The 19,851-nt window shown below is 35.2% G+C and overlaps 1 protein-coding gene across 3 annotated transcripts in view; it reads right to left on the bottom strand.

Moving 5' to 3' along the window:
* Positions 1 to 19,851, bottom strand: part of LOC131573468 (liprin-alpha-2-like) — a 281,397-nt gene that overhangs the window by 79,954 nt on the left and 181,592 nt on the right. For 2 of the 3 annotated variants that reach the window (XM_058827455.1, XM_058827453.1), the window contains 2 exons: positions 19,115 to 19,279; positions 9,504 to 9,578 (listed from right to left, as the gene is read on the bottom strand). In XM_058827455.1, the coding sequence (XP_058683438.1) occupies positions 9,504 to 9,578; positions 19,115 to 19,279 (240 nt within the window). The remainder of the gene's footprint in view (positions 1 to 9,503; positions 9,579 to 19,114; positions 19,280 to 19,851) is intronic. The other variant, XM_058827454.1, reaches the window with a different exon arrangement.

Genomic DNA, 19,851 nt, shown 5'->3' with positions numbered 1-19,851 from the left:
GGCACCCTGTGAATACTGTAGGCAAATTAAACATTAGACATTAAAATTTTCATGGATATACTTTATACACATAATAGTGACCTCTGCAATACATGTCAGCTAAGCACACCTTTATCCTTGTGCTGTGCTCTTCCCTCTAGGAATTCCATATGTTTAAAATAAGGCATTTGTTAACAAGACCTTATGAAATCAGGTCTGGTGAGGGTTGCATTCCATTGATTTACTAAGCTCCCTAAACAGATTGCCAAAGAAATGACATTAAATCCAAACCAAAATTATCCTGGTGTCTAAATTCATGCTGACTATAAGCAATCCTAAACTAACCATATTCAAGTAACTTTCCAATTTCATTAATCTCCTGGAGATTTCAGGTGTGTTGCCAAGCAATTGCGAAATACGTTCAAACACACATCTGGCTCATATGATCCCTGTGTTCTCTCAGCTTGTATTTCTTTGACTGCTGTGCCATTTCCTCTTTCTCCCTTTTTTCTGCTTCAGGTGAGGAATGTGTGGTAAATTAGAAATCCACAAAATCTGTGCTGGAAACTCAGAGCTTTCCTATTTTGTAATTCCCTGGAATACAGCAGAGGAGATCTATTTATCAATCTCTGAGCATCTTCTTCAGCTTCACAGAGCTCTGTCATATATTGATATATTTGTTTGCTTTTGTGCAGAAATGTCAGGCAAACTCGGTGACCCCTCTTTACTGATTAATATAAAACACTGTACAGACTCCCAAAATAACTCAGCCTCATGAGATCCAGAAAATTGTCCATACATGCTGATTTATTGCAGAGTGGTTGTGTTACTTGTTGATGAACACTGTGTTCTACAGTTATTTAGCTGCAGGGCCTCATGGAGAGCACTGTCCTTCCTTCCTGTCTGCAGCCCCAGCCTCCTTTCCATTAGGAAACCAGGCATGGATCTGGGATGGGGGGACATGTACCCAGAATTTAACTCCCAAGCATGGAGCTACAACCCAGTGAGTGTGATAGGGCTCATACAGCATACCAGGATTTGTGCAAGGTCCCAGAGCAGCAGTCGTGTGACAGAATGTGCACCTGAATAGATGCCACTACAGCCATCAGCTGTCAAAAATCAAGTTATGCAATTTAGCCAAGTCTATCCATTGATACTTACAAACCCATTAACTATCCAACTTTATTAAGCATCCTACCTTTTCTGCTGTAGAAACAGCTAACCAGTGATCCCAGCTGAACTAATCCCATGCTTTTAGGAGCAAGAATATTCATATCAGATAAGCCTGAGTCCTCTGAGATACTTTACAGAGCTCAGGTGGTAGTAAAAAGAACAACTTGTTCACCACATCTGCTGCATAGGTCACTGTGCTACCTGGGCTTTACAGGAATGCTGTCCACTCAACAATCAGGGGACACCATGAGACAGATTTGTACTGTTAAGTGCTACAGAGCAGGAATCATGCTTCAGTATTTATTTTTTTTCCCACAAAATGGCATCCTGCTCCTTTACTGGAGCTCTGTTGGGAGGATTGTAATGCAGTAATAATCGTAGTAAAAATGTGCAATAAAAGCACTTCGGTATGGAAGTCAAGACTGAATATATTGCTACTAAATAAATTACTAGATATTTATATTTCTGCAGCAATCTAAATTGCAGTTAAGATTTGGCCACAGCTTTTAGTGCATAGAAAAATACAATCTCCCCAAAATCAAAAGTCTGGAGACTTAGTCTACAAGTATTAAAAAAATGAGAATATAACATTTAAACAGAAGAACAACGTGAGTATTCTTAATAGAATTTGTAGTTAGACTTCTTATTTTTACATCACAGAAGTGGCACCTAATTTGTGGTCACAATGAGAAATCTATAAAACAAATGCTTTTAAAACAGAGACATATGAAAAAATATACTGGAATAGGTTTATGCTCATTTTGATGAAGATGCTAATTTTATGGAAAGTTTGTGCTTCAAGGTCTAAAGGAAACTGGGACTTTTTAATCTCCAGTCATCATTTATTCAGTAAAACAAGCCATTAAATCACCCGAGTTTCTAATCTTGGTGGACCAAGGTTTCATTAAATCAAATATTTCTGTCAGACATAAAAATGAAGTAGATTTGAAGAGATTTGCAAAAAATATTTCAAGCATCGATCTCACTGCTCTTTTAATGTATATTTAAACAATTGCTTCATAGCTGCACAGCAGGTTTTGGGAGAAGTGTAAAGAATTAGGAAGTAGCAAGTCACAGTTTGATATTGCTTTACTATCCTTTGCCATGCTCCCCTAAGCATTATTTTACTAAACTTAAATTTTTTATTTTCCTTTAATGCAAATAACAGCTTACAATAGTTTAAGAGTACAAAGGCTCTTATTGACACACAGGGATGTGTCATAGCAAAAAACTGAGAGGCTGCAATCAATCTCAGGGTATTTTTAAAATAAATCAAGCTGAACAAAACGCTACTCTTCAATGATAAATCTGTGACACTGGGATTTACCCTAGTCACAAACATTTACATAAAAAATCCCATAAAGAATTTTACAACTAAATTAAATGAAGAAGAACTAATTAGCCATGACACAAAGTTCTGAGAAAAAAACTCCCAAACTGCAGTGGTGATCCTTTGTAGCCAGAATTTTTCATCTCAGTGCGAGGGTCTGAATCCTTCCTTAACAGCGGTAAAACTCTGAAGCAGCTGAATACATTAATACTTGGAATTTTAGAATATTTAGAAAATATAATCAGAAATATCAATTGTCTTTATGACATAATATTCAAAAGAATATAAAAATATATAGAAAGAAATATGTACAAGCTAGCAAAACATTCAATATCAAACATTTTATTTTATTAATTATTTAATTATTAAAATAATTATTTTAATTTAAAAATCAATAATGTTATTAGAACTATTAATCACACTGTCTTTGTGAAGGAATAAAAACCTGCAGTCTTCAGCTAAATATTTCCTTAAGTGCTCCATGGACATGTGAGCACAGACCACAGATCTTTTCTTACAAATTGGTGTCTTCTAAAGAACACATAGGAGGCATTTGAATTAGACAAAAAACACAATGCAAAATGAGAACATGACATTGGTACTTTAGAATTTTTTACAAATGGCCACACACTAAATGGAGAGGAAAGAGAACACAGCATTTCAGAATGTCTTTTGAAAACACCCTAAGACATTTGGGCAACAACACATTTCTGCTCTGCAAATTTCCGTGAAGGCCAAAACTGGTGAACGTATTTAACATACAATTTCTGCATTGCGTACACTGCACTGTGGTAAACACATAAACAGGCTTAAGTCACTAAGATTTTTGTATAAAAATACTACTATCTGCAAAATCATTATCTGCTGTCATGGTAGAAAAGGTATGTTCTTTCAGTAGCCATGAGCTGAAGATTTTTCTCTGTGGTAGAAGTTTATGGAAGCTGTACTAAGAAACCACTCTTGCAAACGCAGTAGTGACATTCACCTCAAATATGTCAATAGAAATTATTGTTCTTCAGATGCTCTCTGGAAATGCATTGAATTCCAGAGCGATTCTGCTCTGCATTTTAGAGAAACACAAAATAAGTGAAAAAAAGTGATGGCAAAGCAAAATCAATCCTGCTACACTCAATATTCACAAAGGATTTCACTGGGTTTTTTTTCCCTCTGAGAACTAAGATTAGAATTAATTGAGGACATAAAATGAAATAGTTGTGGCAACTTAAATGACTATTTCTTGTGCTTAGTTCTTTTCCACTTTATAAAAAGATTAGGCAATGAAGGCTGTAGTGCTGCTGTATTAATTTTCAACCTCTTCAACTGCCATGCTGCACATACTAATTCAAATGTGTAGAGAAATAAATTAATGCTGTAAAGCATGTAATATAAAAAATAATCACAAAAAAAAAAATCCTTATTTTGCATCATTGACGCATTTAAAACTTAAGGGCAACAATAACTATCTGCAGAGGTAATGTTTAATTAGATGATTAAGGTTAAAGTCAGATTAAAAAGCAATAAATCTAGCATTTAAAATTACATTTCAAATCAAGATATTTCTAATTATGTGCAACTTACCAGAAAATATATATTTTGTTACGTTTACATAGGCATTTAAAGTTCAGACCACAAAGAATATCTCTTCAGAGTCATACCTCTGCAAACCTATAGCTTATAAAGAATTTTTAAAAAATTTAATATGTAGGAGAGAGTTCAGAAAGCAGTAATTTGAAGTTACACCATTCTGAGAAAATATGGTGAAATGAGATACTATAGAGGGTGTTTCAGATTCTTTGCAAAAATATGTATGCCTCAAGTCACCAGAAACAGATATAAATCATCTGCCTGGCCTTCAGAAAAAAAAAAATCCCTGAATTCCACCCAATTTCATCCAAAGTTTTGATATCCATAATTTCTGAAATTTGGATCCATGAAATTTTGTATAAACTATAAGTTCAAGAAATGCACATCTATTTTTCCCCGGAAACTGTTCCTTTTACAACACTTTTACTCCAAAAATCACTTTGAATTCTATTTACACAGGAAGGCTAAGGTCACCAGGAAACCCCTGTAAAAAATGCCTTAGCCTAACTGGAAATGAAAAAGCTAGGCATAGAAATTTGTTTTCATATGCAACCATGGTTAAAAAGGACATGCCACATTTAGCTAAGACTTCACTTTGAAATACATATATACATTAACTACTACAGAATATTTCATTAGCAGCAATGATACCATAGTCATGTCTGCAGCATCCCTCATGGTCAGAGCCAAAACTGTAACAATTTTACTGCAATTTTTACTGTGTTCTTGATTTGGTCTGAACAGCAGAATTTTGGCAGTTAACACGGTATTTTGAAGTTCTCTGCTGAATAAGTGGTTACATTTTCTGCTGTCTCTGGTATGGAACATAAAGAATTAGAAATTTCAAACCATCCTGTCTTTTCAGTGATGTAAATAATTTATGAATGCTTTCATAAATGCTATAAAAGGGTACCCTAATAAATGAACTAACCCATTATCAAGAAGAAACCCACTGCCTAAACAGGAGAATGTATGCAGTTATATGAAGCAGTGGGCTATGATCCAAAACTCCTGCAAGATCTCTCAGTGCCCCAGGAGCTAGATTTAGCCTCAAAGTCAAGAAAACTTTTGCAGAAGCAATTGTAACAATGAAGCTTTAAAATGAAGCCTGAGTGTTTTAAAATACAATTTATGTGTCAGTTGACAGGGGCAATAGAATGTTATTTGGCATTTGGAAATAGCACTGGCAATTGGAACAAATGCTGAGGAAAAGCATATGGTAGTACAGTGATATATACAGTCAAATCAGTAATTTCTGTAATTTAATATTATGCAGTCCCAATGTTTTCTGGGTTCCTAAAGAGTATCTTTGAGGCAATAAATGTAAGTAAAGCTATATTTTTCATGCCACAGTTTCTGCTAATGAGGAAAGATGGAAAAAACAGCATATTAAGTGGAAACAAAACAGGGTTTTGGAATGCCACTTATTATATGATTCTTATTAACACAGAAAGATGTTGCAAGGGATGGATAAAGTTTAAAGTGAACAGAAAAAAAATGATGTGCACATTAAGCACAGCCATTAAAAAAATAATAATTCCTGTATTGTATTAACTATGTATAAAACTTGATTTTACAAAACAAGCCTTGGAAAAAAGCTTTAACAGTTGTTTGGTTTGTGTATTTTAAAACTATTTGTTGAAGGCTCTGGGAAACAGGGAGATCTGTTACTTGAAATTGCATCAGTTTTCACTCAACACTGCACATTGCAGCAGAAATAGATGTAAAAGTGTCACTATGGGTCACGGTCTATAATCTATATACTCCTGAGCTGTGGAAGATACTAGCACTTGGGGTCCTGGGAATGTATGGCACTAATAACTAACCTTGGTGTGTTGTTTGCATGTGTATAGTTTAGCATACTTTTAACAAAGATTCACATTTGTAATGGTAATAAGAGTATTTCTAAAGCTGTAGAACAAAAGTAGTCATTTTGTCAGTATTTTCAACATGAAAGTTAATTCCCATTAAGATCATGAATGACAAAACTATGAAGATAAATTCACTTTCTTGCCAATGAGACTCATTTTTCTCAAATTAGTGTGTAAAAAGGAAGCTAGTTAGCAGATCATTGTTCAACTTTGCAAGTATTCATACACTCACTGAAAAACATCACATTTCCCTTGAAAAATATTCACAGAACACTATTATACCAATGAGCTTTTTTACTGATGTCCCACTTGCATCTTGTCTAATTGCTAACCGCAAATTATAACCCTCAGCAATAAAACTATTTGGAGAGACCATAGGTTACACGGAAGAAGATGAGAACCAGCATAATTTTAAAAGCACCTAAGGGGTAAGCAAATGTTTTACAGTAATTTTAATTAAAAACAGGAGGTAAATTTCTCAAAAAAAATTGCTAACAGTATCTTCTATTCATCTTGTCTACAACAGACATCTCCTAGTCATGAACTAGTAATGGCTTTTAGTGTAAACAGAAATGAAAAAAAAAAAAAAAGAGGATGTACATGGAATTTTATTACTGCAGTCATCTTGCCCAAAACTGTCTGCACAAAAACTCACTAAAAGCAATTTAGTTTGCTGCTACGTACAATGGCCCCTTCCACAGCCACTAATCAGCTGCAACAAAATAAAATATATAGTCGAATAACCTTTTCCCCTAGGAAAACACATATTTAAAGAATTTTTAATCCTCTCTTTAATAAAATATAAGCTTTAATAAAATATAAGCTCATAAGTTGAAAACCCTCCTCTATTACCCTTGTGTAACTACATGTAAATATTAGTTATACAAGCTGAGCTTCCCCAGCAGGTCCAAATGTCCACCCAATTGCTCTGGAGCTTAGAGTTCAAGGTTTATTACTGTTTCCTATCCAGTATTAAGTGCTTTGCAAGACTGTTAGCAGCTAGAGCTGAAATCAGCTTTGCCAGTTACAGATGATTTCACTCCCTTTGTTATGTAGGTAATTGTTGTAATGCAGTTAGGAAAAATGGTATGACTCAAAGAATGTACCCCCAAAAATGTAGAATTGTAAGTTTCCCTAATCTTTTTCTCCCCAGTTCCCCTTATTGGTTGTGTGAATTCCCTCCACCCCTTTCCCCCTGTCTTCAAAAAGGAGTGCTTATCAATCCCTCTTCCTCTTTCCCTCCTGCTACCTCACTCTGTAGGATCCCAAGAAATAAAGCTGTAGCTGCCATCTCAGCAAAGGGAAAGAGCCTCGTTTTTAGGTTCTTCTTTGACAAGCTAAACTATCTCCCCTGTCTCCCTGGCTGCTGCTGCGTGGACAGTGGTAACAGAGAGGCAGGGGACATTAGAAATTATAGCAGGTAATATGCCAAAAAGACTGTTAAATGAGAGCTTAGGTACCACCTAATGATGGAAAATGATGGAGAATAGTTGCTCTCTCCCTGTTTTGTTTTTCTTTTTTAAATATAAGAATAATTCCAGTAAATACTCATGAGTGTCTGCAATTTCTCACTTCTGCTGTGTCAGAGCCACAGCCACAAGCTTTCAGGCATATACATTTCTGCTACTTTTTATCTGATACTTGTCATATACCTAAACATAATTTGTTAAATCAGGGAACCAGCTTACTGTCATCACTTTATGTTTAGATATAGCCTGAATATAGTGCACTCTCAGAACAAGTATGAGAAAATGGATATGAATGAAAATACTAATTCACCCAGGACATCAAGACAGGACTACAGAAATTACGGAAAAGCATATACTCAATTCCCCTAGAAACTTAGCCCATTTGTTTTTATATATAGTACAATATATTTTTAGTGCTCAGTGTTTTATTGCCTGGGTATTTACTGTGGAATTTATCATACAACTAGACTTAAATACTGCAGTGTTCTAATTAATTTTGTCTTAAATAACTAATTGTGTGAAAATTATCTGAACTCTTGTTCAAATGCATAACTGTTTGAAAATCACTTGTTCTCTTCCACTTCTCTTCCCATTTCACTCTTTTTTCATTATTATTTAATTGACTTTCAACATTGTTCAACATTTCTAAGGATTTGGGGCAAGAAAAACCTACGGAAGTCCTATTTCAATTTAATTTCATTGTGCATGCTTTTATTCCTTCCTGTCTAAAAAGTTTAACTAAATTTTTAAAATTCTAAATAGCAAGACAATTCTCTAAAGACCTGGTCCTATGCCCAGTGAAGTGAACTTGGATTTAATTGGATGATGAGCAGGAGGGACTGGAGGAGTGTAATGCATCTCAGTTGGCTTGACTGACCAAAAGGACTGCTTGCTATTTAAGAAATGCTAGTGCAAATAACAGAATACACAACATAGTGTAACTATATTATTTGAACACAACTTTTCTGAATCCTTCTGAAAGAAGAGTCTTATTTTTTAACAGATAAAGTGCAGTTACTTCAGAGAGCAAAGGCATGAATCAAAATAGCTTTTTAATAGGTTTATAGTTTATCATACTTATAAAAAAAGAAGTACTAATATCTTAATTGAAGATCCTGCTTTTAAGAAGTAACTTTAAGAAAGTACATTTTCCAGTTTAAATTAGTTAAAAAAAATTAGGATTCTCTAGTTTATATTATCACACATTATTCTGAATTATGGCTATTCCACTTTTCAAAAATTGTTTGGTAGCATTGGAGGTTGTCTGTGTCTTCTTTCAGTTTCTGTCTTAACCCTGAATAAAATGACACCAGAAAAATGTCATAATCCAAAATACTTTTAATCCAACTTACTTATCCGGCATATTTTTAACGGTGCTAAAAGCACATCAGGTGGGTTCAGATCAATAGGGGAATGGTAGTCACCAACAGACTCCATTTTTTATATTATTTGGTCTCAAAATCACCTAAGATGCAAACTTTCTTTCTCTATGTGTGAAGTGTACAGCTGTTCAATACAAATATGTTTTGGTGTTCACCCTTTCAAACAAAAGAGAACAGTCTGTAAACAGGAAAAAATACCTCTCGTCCAAGTTCACAATAGTTACATGGCACCACAGTACACCATGATACAGTTAAAAGGGAAGACACAAACCTACATTTCACCATAATCCTTCCTTCATCAATGAACATTTATATAATGAGTATATATACATGTGTGTGCGTTTTACTTAATTTTATAGTAAAATGGAAATTCAGGTTATTGAACTGTTACAGTATCTGACATCTGACATTTGTTGGTTCACTCATTTTTCAAGTCTAATAAGAAATCTGGGAATCTGTCACTAGCTCTTGGATTTTGGCTTGCTCACAAGGGAAGAGGAGGGAATAAATTGGTAAACAGAAGGGTTTTTTAATCTTAGCACCACCTTAAACAAGCCTCACTGAGAAGCTTACTCAGAATGTAATTTTTCTTTAGTTTTGTTTGTTTGCTTCATTGAGGTTTTTTCTAACAGCTTTGGAGAAAGTGACAGGGAACACATGGGACAGAGTATTAGAGAAATTTAATCTCAAAAGGGGAGAAAGTGTTTTATGTTACCTCCTGGTTAGCAGCAGCTAGTTCTTCTTCCAGTGCAGAGACTCTTTCTAAAGAAACCCTCAGTCGTTCCCTTACCTAGAAGAAAAATCAAAATATGTGCAGTAACGTAATTTCTATTAGTCTTTAAAGATTATATAATCTGCCATTTGCTCTACGGTATGCCCTGCCACTCCACTTGCAGGCATGTGTGCTGCACCCTTGCAAGAGACATGCTGTGTAGTAAACATTTAAACCTAACTATAGGAAAACTTAACCCATTAAAATAGGTGTCAAACTTTAAATGCCACATGGCTGTTCCACAGTCTGCCTGAAATTTTATGGAATACACAGCAAATGAAAATATTTTAAGACCACATTAGGTATAAAAGCAAAACTTTCACAAACATCTTTTACAAAGGATAAAGAATAAAACATTTGCAGATGTTTTAAATTCACTCCATGAAAGATAACTAATCTGTTTATAGTAACTGAGTGCAATAAATTCATAGAAAAATAACTTGTAGCATTGCCTTCAGGCCCATATACTAGAAATCTTTTATATCATCATGCCTTTGTTTCAGTTTTGCAAAAAGTCATAAACAATGTATATACTCTCATAAGCAGAAAAATCTTCTGTGTTTGCACCAGTTTCATAAATAACCTAATCTGTTCAGAAGAAGATTATGATCTCAATTATTACTAGTAGTAGCATTTTAATTATCAATAAATATTGATTATTAATAGTTAATACTAAATGTATCTGAAGACACATTGAGAGCTGGTTTGAGTGCCCTGGCTAATTGTTAGCTCGTGTAGCTCGTGTAACCTAAGCCAGCAATGTAGCTGCAGTAAAACCAAAGGCAAATCAGACCTGAAGTGACCTCCAGTGCTGTGTGTGACTTTCTCCTGACTGCTAAGGGACCCTGTGACTTTCCTAATTTACAGAACTTCATTAGGCACCTCACTCCAAGTATATTTCTTTCCATGTTCCAGCTATGCTGCAGCAATGCTGTTCCAGCTGCTGATCCATGGATGTTTAAGGCTATTAGCAATGTTTGTAGGGTAAGGTAGCATACCAAATTAGACCAAGAGATGTAGCTGGAAAATTATGCAAAACAAAACCAGTCTTTCAAACTTTCAAAACAAAGAAAGATGACATGTTTTCATTGTTTTCAGATCCGTGACAAATACAGGAGATCCCTAAAACAGTTGTATATATCCTAAAGCTTTCATATTTTTTCCAGTGATAGCTCTTAGTCTAATAAATATTACCTTTTTTTTTACACAGTTCATTTTTATTTGGTACTGACTGAAATGAGATTTTGCTAACAGATTCAATATATCCCAAGAATGGATCAGACTTCAGTAGATGAAAATTAGTTAGCAAAACTATAACACAGCATGTTCAGTTGACTTTAAAACTGACTAATCTAAAGATGAAATACATATTCAGGAAGCAAATACTTAAAACTATTCACCCTTTCTAACAAATGCAGTTTTTACGCAGTACTTTGAGGCTTTTGTTCCTCTTTACATAGTTTATTTAAAACTAGTGAGGGGTGTAGACCTGTCTCCAAGAGGCCTGATTTCAACTTCTCTAACTGCCATGGGAGCTGGTGTACAACTTTTTAACAAAAATCTCGGATTAGATATGAAAAATTACAATCATGTTTCTGGCTTCAATCTCTTTGGCTGTTAGTGCTGCCTTGGGACAGAATGATTAAGAGAAAATTTACAAGCAGGCAGTTGTTAAAAGCCAAAATGAAATACAACGAGTTGGCAACTTTACTTGAATTTTTTTCTGAAACCTTCATGTATTCAAGTCTGAGTGTTTTATAAAGGACAAAGTATTTAAAAAAAATGCATTGTAATATTTCTTACACTGACATTCACTTTGAATGGTATTAGAATTTTCAAACCTGCCAGGCCACATTACTGAGGATGTCACAGCTCTACAAGGAGCTGGAATCAGAAGAATTACCCTTAAAGTTTACACACTGTGGCACTGTAGAACTGAATCCTAGTGGGTTTTATACAGCCATTTTAGAGCTTGTTAACAACACTCCCTCTAAACAACAGAGAGCTCTGGAGACACAATTTTTTACATGGCACTTCAGCAAAACTAGGTAGAGAATTAATGTTTCTATTCTGACTATTGAGCTATTATATTCAAATACATTTCTTTTCATTCTTGGCCTGTTGTCAGTGACAACATTAAACATTTCCAGTGTAAGACAGAGTAACAGTTGGAAGCTGTTTCCTTTGTCCTGCCTTACCTCACCTTCCTCCCACATACATAGCTAATACACTGCCTTTTTTTATAATGACCTAACCAAAATTGCAGTCTGATGGCTCTTATTTGTTCTCTGAGTCTAACAGTTGCTAAAGGAAATGAAATCAATTCTGCCTTGGCACAGAAAGTATCTTTTTTCCTTTCATCTGACCAGTGAACAATAAATTGAGATTCCCATTTGCCATAGAGACATTGGAAAGGCTGCAACTAATTCTTCATTTTCAAACATAAATAAAGCTGTTGAAGTTGAGGAAAATCTTTGATTCTATTAGTAAAAAAATAAGTTACATCAGCAGTCTGATCTGAAGGAGAAATCTGCTCTGGTTAAAGCTGTAACTTTATTTCTCATTTTATATTTCTTTGTCAGTCATACACAAGTGTATTACAAAGGATTTTTTACTGGACTCTCTCTTCAAATTTCTGTTCACAGCAAAAAAAATCTCAAACAGAACCATCCTAATTTCTGAGAGATGCAGGAAAGGTGGTTTCTCCAGGTCACTATCTTGTTATAGAAAAAGGAACTGGAACAAATGCAAACTATTTTTATCTGACAATATTTGTTTGAGGGATTTTTTTATGTGATGAATGCCAATTAGTGATTGGCATATTACACTGTTTTCTATTTTCTGGAAGTGACAGTAAGTGAGTAACTGTAGTTAATAAGAACTATCTTACTGAGATCATGTGTATCACTTCAGAAGTTACTCTGCTTAAATTTCATATAATTCCTCAAAATATTTTTATTTTCTTGGGCACATGATAGAGCTTTACTAAAAAAGGTTTCACAAAGACTAATCAGATGTCAACTGATCTAACAGAAATGCTATCATACACATTTTTAAAGGACAAATACCTGGAGAATAGAAGGCTCTAGGGTGAACTTATAGTACCTTCCAGTTTCTAAGGGGGGCTTACAAGAGAGCTGGAGATTTTTCACAAGGGCAGATAGTGACAGGACAAGGTGGAAGGGATTGAAACTGAAAGAGGACAGATTTAAATTAGGTATTAGGAAGACATTTTCTTACTGTGGAAGTGGTGAGCCACTGGAACAGGTTCCCAAAGAAGCTGTGGATGCCCCACCCCTGGAAGCGTTCAAGGCCAGTTTGGATGGGGTCTAGAGCAACATGGGCCATGAATGGTGTCCCTAACATAGCAGAGGGTTCAAACTAGTGATTTTTAATTATTTCCATGTTGTGACTTTATGACTGTAGTGTCACAGACACAGCAGAAAAGAGTTGCTCTCTCCATGTTAGAGGGTGTATCCAACATATGCCCAGATGACTGAGTATTCTTCTGGCTTTTAAATGCAACCACATTATCTTTAAATGTAACACAGTCAATGTCATGTTAGCACTGCTGTCAGTGCAAAATATCACCCATCTTTCTCTGTCTCCTAGCAACTGCTTCCCACTTTTTTGCTTGCTGTCAAATTCTTGCTTCATTCTCTTCAGATCTGCAGCCCATAAAAAGCTTTTAAGAAAACACTTGCACAGTAGAATTGAATCACTTTTTTTTGATAAACAGTGTATTGTATAAAAGTTCTCCTAGTTACCTGCTAATGAATAAAAAGACAGTGACAATGCTGACACGAATAGGCTAATTTTGTTTGTAAGAATATCAACTATGCTTTTCTGCCATAAATTAATCTCAAGAGAACCAGTGGGTTTTTGATTCTTAGCTAAGACAGTAACATCTGGTAGCTGCTTTCCACTGTGAAGATCAACTGGATGCTTTTCGTACAACACTGACCAAAAAACTGGGTTTGGAGAAGTTGCTTCTTCTTTCCAAATGTACATTTTAAAAGTTGAACCCAAAGTTTAAAGCAAAAGAGGAAAAATGTCTGCAGGACAACAATCATCAGATCTATATTAGAAGGCTAGTAGAACTATAGAATGGCACAAGTAACATAATAATTTTTCTACCTTTTGTTCTTTCTGAATTGTACATAAGGACTATATATTTCCTGACCTACTCAATGTCTATTCTAACCATGAAGTTAACATGAGCTTCTATTTTTTATTCAACTCCAATGATTTCTAGGAAATATTGTCTTTACTCGCTCTTTTAGAAAAAATTCCATGTATATTCACATATAATATCACAAAATATTTTGCAGTGTTGCCTTACATTAGTTCCACAACTTCTCATTGCATGAAAAAAGCCACACAACAAAAGTATGAACTACTTAGCGGCAATAAGAGAAGTGCTTGAGACCTGAAGCATTAAGAAGGACAGGGTAAATAACTGAAGGGAGGCTTCCACCCTATGAACACTGCTATGAATTTCAACTGACTTATACAATGGCAAATTGTATAAGAAATGTTAAGTCAGAATTTCACACTGGTCCTAGCCCAAATCACTCCTAATTCTGGTGTTTCAAACTTCACATTTTTTAAACAATGCTTGTTGTTTGTGACATATAACCTAAACTTACACTTAGGTAAAACAGTCACTGAATTTAACTTCTCACATGATGAAAATTTAAAATTGCTAGCAGAACTGCCCATTTGCTTTGGTTTTGTATTTCTAAAAATGTTAGCATAGTTAGATATACAAAATTTTTTGCAAACGTATAACTTCTCTCAAATTAAATTTCTAAATAATAATAATAATAATAATAAATGCAGTTAGTGTGGTATCCATTTCATTTGCTGTGGCACAACTTACCCAAGGAGACACAATGAGATTTTTCTGAGGGACACATATAATGGTAAACATTTCTAAACTAAATGAACACTGTCATTATCCCCAGGCCCTAAAGCAAAAATTCTCGTAAAATACATTAAAACAGTCTGTGAAGACTTTTGTTTGGCTCTACTAAGGTCTCGTACAGATAATGGGCTAAGACTAAAAGCATACTCTTACCATTTCCTACTTACTTACTTACTGGGCTCAGCCAAACAGGCTCTCTCACATGGGAAGCTCATGACAAGCTTTCATTCTCCAGGATTGTGTCATGTGGATAATGAGAGGGATGCTGAAGGAGCTGTCAGACTGAAAAAACTACAATGACAGCCATATTTTCTCAGAATAATGCGATCACAGCTGTGATCTCTCTGTGATGATCTATCTTTTGGACAAAAGGTAAAAGCAAAGCCCAGACTTCAGGTAATAGAAAGTCAACAGACTGAAATAAGGTATCACTCCTGATTATTTTTATACTTAAGCAGGCCTGCCTAGAAATTGATACATTTTATTTTTCACTTTCCAATCTGTTAGCAGGTTTCATTGCATTTTCTTATAGTAATGAGGATGGTTTTATAGTTCTTGTACTGTGCATGTAGCAATCCTTTCATGATCAGTCAGGTTTTGTGGCAAAGCTTGTTACAACACATCAAGTTGTTTTAGTGTAGGAAGTGAAAACATGAAAGAAAATTGGCATTCAAGAAGAATTTTAAGATTTTCTTCATATTTTTGTAAGTTTAAAGGGCAAAACTTCTCATGAAAATATTATGTTATGCTTTTCCAAGAATGCAACATCCACATTAATAGTTTCAGTCAACATTTTTTGTGAAGAAAAAATTAAATAAAAATTTGCATTACTCATTTGCAAAGGATCATGATACATTTCCAGTGCACTTCTGACAGTTTTTATTACTCTTTATCCATTAACGTACTTCAGCTTCGTGTGCATTTTCTGCTGGGGCACTGTTTATTTTGCTGTGACATCAGTGTATCATAAATTGTGTTTTTTTGACTCAGTTTTACTGTGAGATTCTGCCTGTAGGCCTCCCCTGAGCACAGCAGCAGTCTGTGTTGGTGAAGCGTTACCCACAATATAGGAAGACAAGACATACATAGGTCAAACTTCATTGACTCCATCCGTGGATGCCAAGAGACTTCATTAGCTTGTCATAAGAAGACCTTTTTCTACTTTGAAAGTACCAGAAGTCAGGGAGATTCCTGATGAGTGGAAAACTCACAAAAGTTTTGTCCTGCTTCATGAAATACAGGAGTTATTCTGGGAAGATCCAGGAAAGTACAAGCTGGACAGCATAGGGAAGGTTATAGAGCAAATCTTCCAGGAAGCATTTTCAGGCACATAAAGGCTAAGATGGTGATTCAGGAGAGCCAGTATGGTCTTGTCAAAATCAAATGATACCTGGCCAATCTCACTGCCTTGCATGATGAGAGGACTGGTTCCACGGGTGAGGGGAGAACAGTGAATGCTCTTTGTCTCTACTGAGATTTTCTGCAAGATCTTCCATTTATACCTAGAGAAACTGGTGAGATGTAAATTGGTGAAACAGATTCCATGGTGCATCAAAAATGGACTGGACTGCAAGGTTCAGAGGTTTGTGATCAGTGACACAATGTCTGTGTGGCATTCCATTGCCACAAAATGCACAACCCTAGAGAATGAGACAGGCTTTGGGAAGAGAACGCAGTTTTGCAGAAAAGACCTAGTGGTGAAAAAGGCCAGCACACAGTTTGGCCCGTGGGTTGGAGAAAATTACTATTCATCTCCAGACTTTTGAGGCTGCATTTGGTTTTGAGATTCCTGGCAGAAGAAAGACATTGGCAGATTTCTATGAAGGCCCACCAAGTTGGCCACAGGCTGGAGCACACAGTATATGAAACAGGCTGAGAGAGCTCGGCCTGGTCAAAGTGAAGGAGGAACTGTTCCTGGGAGATCTAATTGCTGTCTACAACCAGCTAACCAGAAGATGTGGAGGAAACACAGCTAGATTCTTCTTGCAGATGTAGGAAGGGAAGACCTTGCAGGACAAGAGGGAACCAGTGCAACACTCAACAACAGAAACTCCAGATAGGTATTATGGGAAAAAAACTACAGTGAGGGTGGTGAAACACCAGAAGAGGTTTGCTGCCTAGAAATTATTCAGAAGTTACTGGACAGGACCTTAAGCAACCTGAAACAGTTGGCCCTGCTTTGAGCAGGAGGTTGAGCCAGATGTCTCTGAGGAGCTCCAACCCACATTGTTCTACTTGTCCCTGAAAAGCTTCAATGCATTTTTATAAGCGGATTGATATCTTATTTCTGAAGGGTCTGAAACAAATCTAACTTACATAACTTTTCTGTCACCATGCAGAATATATGACTCACATGCCATAAAAAAAATTTTAGCACATTTGGGTGCATGCAGTCTTTTTTACTTTCATTATTTTTAAATAAAAATCACCATAATGCTGACAATTTGTGAAAGCATTATATTATCAAGTATCTGGGTGATATCTGCGACAACTTTGATCCAATCTTTCCAGAGACACTGTAACAAAACCAGATATTTTTATATAGGATTTGTACTTTAAAATAATGTGGTCTGGGCTTATAACAAATTATTTTAAAATAATTTATTAAACTGTTTACTGGACTTATCTCAGAATGCTTTATAGCAAAAATATGATTTATTGCATCAAAATATGAAAGGTTCAACACAAAGATAAACAGCATGTTGGAAAAGTAATTTTGACTGATTTCAGAACTTGTTTTATAACGGAACGAATCTTTTCTTATAATGATTGCAGATGGTTGACTTTTCTAACCTGATAATTGTCATTACCACTGGGACAGGAATCAGTTAGATACATAAGATGTCTATCTGTGTCATTCCAAAAAATTTTAATGTGCTAAATACTGATTTTAACCTATTTCATTTAAAATAATATAAGAATAGAATTTTCTTTTAACAATGTAAGGCAAATTTTTCAATAATTCAAGTCAAAATATTACATGTAGCTTCAATCTAATTCCATACAATAGTTTTCAAAATGGGATGTAAAATAAACTGCATAATACCAAAACAGTAAAGCATTCACAAAAGAAAATGTGTAAGAGGTACACAACTGTTGAATAATCAGAATCGATCTCAAGTTTAGTTCTTACTATTTCTCATACTTATCCAACACAATGTCAAAAAGTATAAAAGCTGCAGAGCTCTCTACCCTAGTTTTATCAATATTTAAAGTGCTGGATAAAAGATCAAAGCTCAGAGTATAAATCCCATCGATCTTCAAAAGATCTTTGTAATAATACAGGATTTTTAAAGTCTTAATGACATCTAAAATCTTATTACAGTGGTTAGAAGTCATTATAGTTCCTTTTCTAGATTTTCTTTGAAGATGCTTTCATGATATCTGAGTAGAACACATAACCCTAAATATACCTAAACACATAATAAGTTTTTATTTAGCCTAAGTTTCCTTAATTTATTTAAATTTGAACATAATAGCTAACCTATAATGACTCATAACCCACAGAGTCTCATCCTTTCATTACCAATGATATATATTGCTATATATCTACAGCTACCTCAGTTCATTAAGTAAAGTCAACTTTCTGAGTCTATTTCTGAAAGTTAAATTTGCTCCTGTGAGACCATTAAATTGGTTCTGTACAATACAGCTCATCTGTGGAGTCAATGGTTTCGGTTTCGGAGGCTGTGCTGCACAATGTCATCCCTGCTTACCCAACCATCTCAAACAGAGAAGCAGCAATGAGCAAACCAGCCAAAACAGACCCCATAAGGAATGAAGTTCTTTGCTCATGAGCCTTGTTTCTCACGTGCTCCCTGCATGTGTAGTTTTGAGGCACTTAATAATTTCGATAAGTCGCCTTCCGAGCATGTTGTTTCTAGACTTGTACTGGATTTCTGAATTCATGTACACAATACTCAAGGTGATAATTCATAGTTGAACAAAGTTTCATTCACTTTGAATATAGTCTTTCCAGCACAGAATAGATGAGGAATGCAATGTAAGGACCCTCTTCATTAGCATGACTGGATGCAGTTATCAGCGTTTTTTACCTTGATTCTGCAGACCCTTCCTCACCACTGATAATCAAGAATGTACTAATTACTTTAGGTTATGTTCCTTGTAAAGGGAATGCTGTCTTTGTGTAGCAAAGGCTAAAAAGATCTCTGAAATTAAGGAGGTTTTTCTCCTAAAAATATCTAAGAGCCAAGTTCCCTTATGTAGTTAGGAAGAACTCATTCTGCCTCTCTGTGTGTTTTTAAAATTTGAGGTATACCTGCATTTTCATGACCATAACTTAAAATCACATTCTACACCCAATAAATTCTACAGGATCATCTTTATTTTGTGCTAAATAGGAAAAACATGTCTGGTAGGGGTGAGATTTGCTTATTTTGAGAAGTAATTTCTATTGTCTATAAAAGATAGCTGAAGTGACTCTGAGTGCATTACAGCTATTTGCCATACATGCTTACCATCCTGATTTCTCTGGACACCTGTAAATGCTCCAAGTACGGTATGTATTCCAAGGAGTAAATAAACAATACTGTTGCTCTGCTGCATCATAAAGCACAATTAGGCAAGTTGAAGAGTGTTTTTAGCAAGTTTTTTTTCCATACTGTACCTTTTCATCCAAAGCCTTGTGGTGCTCAAACAGAGATTTCAGAGCTTTGAGGACCTCAACTTCACTGGAAACCCCTGAGGGAGACTGTGCTTGCCGTTTCACCACTGTCATCCTCAGGGACCTTTCGTGTCTTGAGACAAGGCACTCCAAATGCTCCAGTAACAGCTATTGGATTTGAAATAAAGATTTATTAATTTCTGCGCCCCTAAACGCCACATAAATCCTAACTACAAAGTGCATGATAACAAAGAGCAATTTTCTTGGAAACCTCATTGTAGGAGAGATTGCTGGAACTATTAGAAATATTTCATGTTTCTAAACCAGATGGAATAAATGGAAAAACAGAAAATCTACTCATGATTTGACTTAACACTCTGCTATGAAAAGCAAAAACAACAAATCATTAAGCATAGGGTCACTGTTTAAATTAATTACATATTTGCATATCATTTGTGATAGTAATTGACAAGTATTGGCAGCCAAATAAACAAAGACAGTCTAAAGAATCATGCAAAAATATTAAATAAGTTTACAATTAATTCAGCCTAACTAATATATTTTCAATTTATCTTGAAAGCAACTTAACACAATATGTAGGAGTGAACAGTATATTTTATTAGATTTTTAAGACTATTCATTAGAACTGCCACAGCTAATGGTGCTCGTCACTAGCACATGCTTTAAAATATTCATTTCCTCTGTTGTATTAAAAACACCACAAATACCAGAGAGGTCCA

The sequence above is a fragment of the Poecile atricapillus genome, chromosome Z (genome assembly GCF_030490865.1).
Source record: "Poecile atricapillus isolate bPoeAtr1 chromosome Z, bPoeAtr1.hap1, whole genome shotgun sequence".
In the NCBI taxonomy this organism is placed as follows: domain Eukaryota; kingdom Metazoa; phylum Chordata; class Aves; order Passeriformes; family Paridae; genus Poecile; species Poecile atricapillus.
This window is presented reverse-complemented; position numbering and strand designations above follow the sequence as displayed.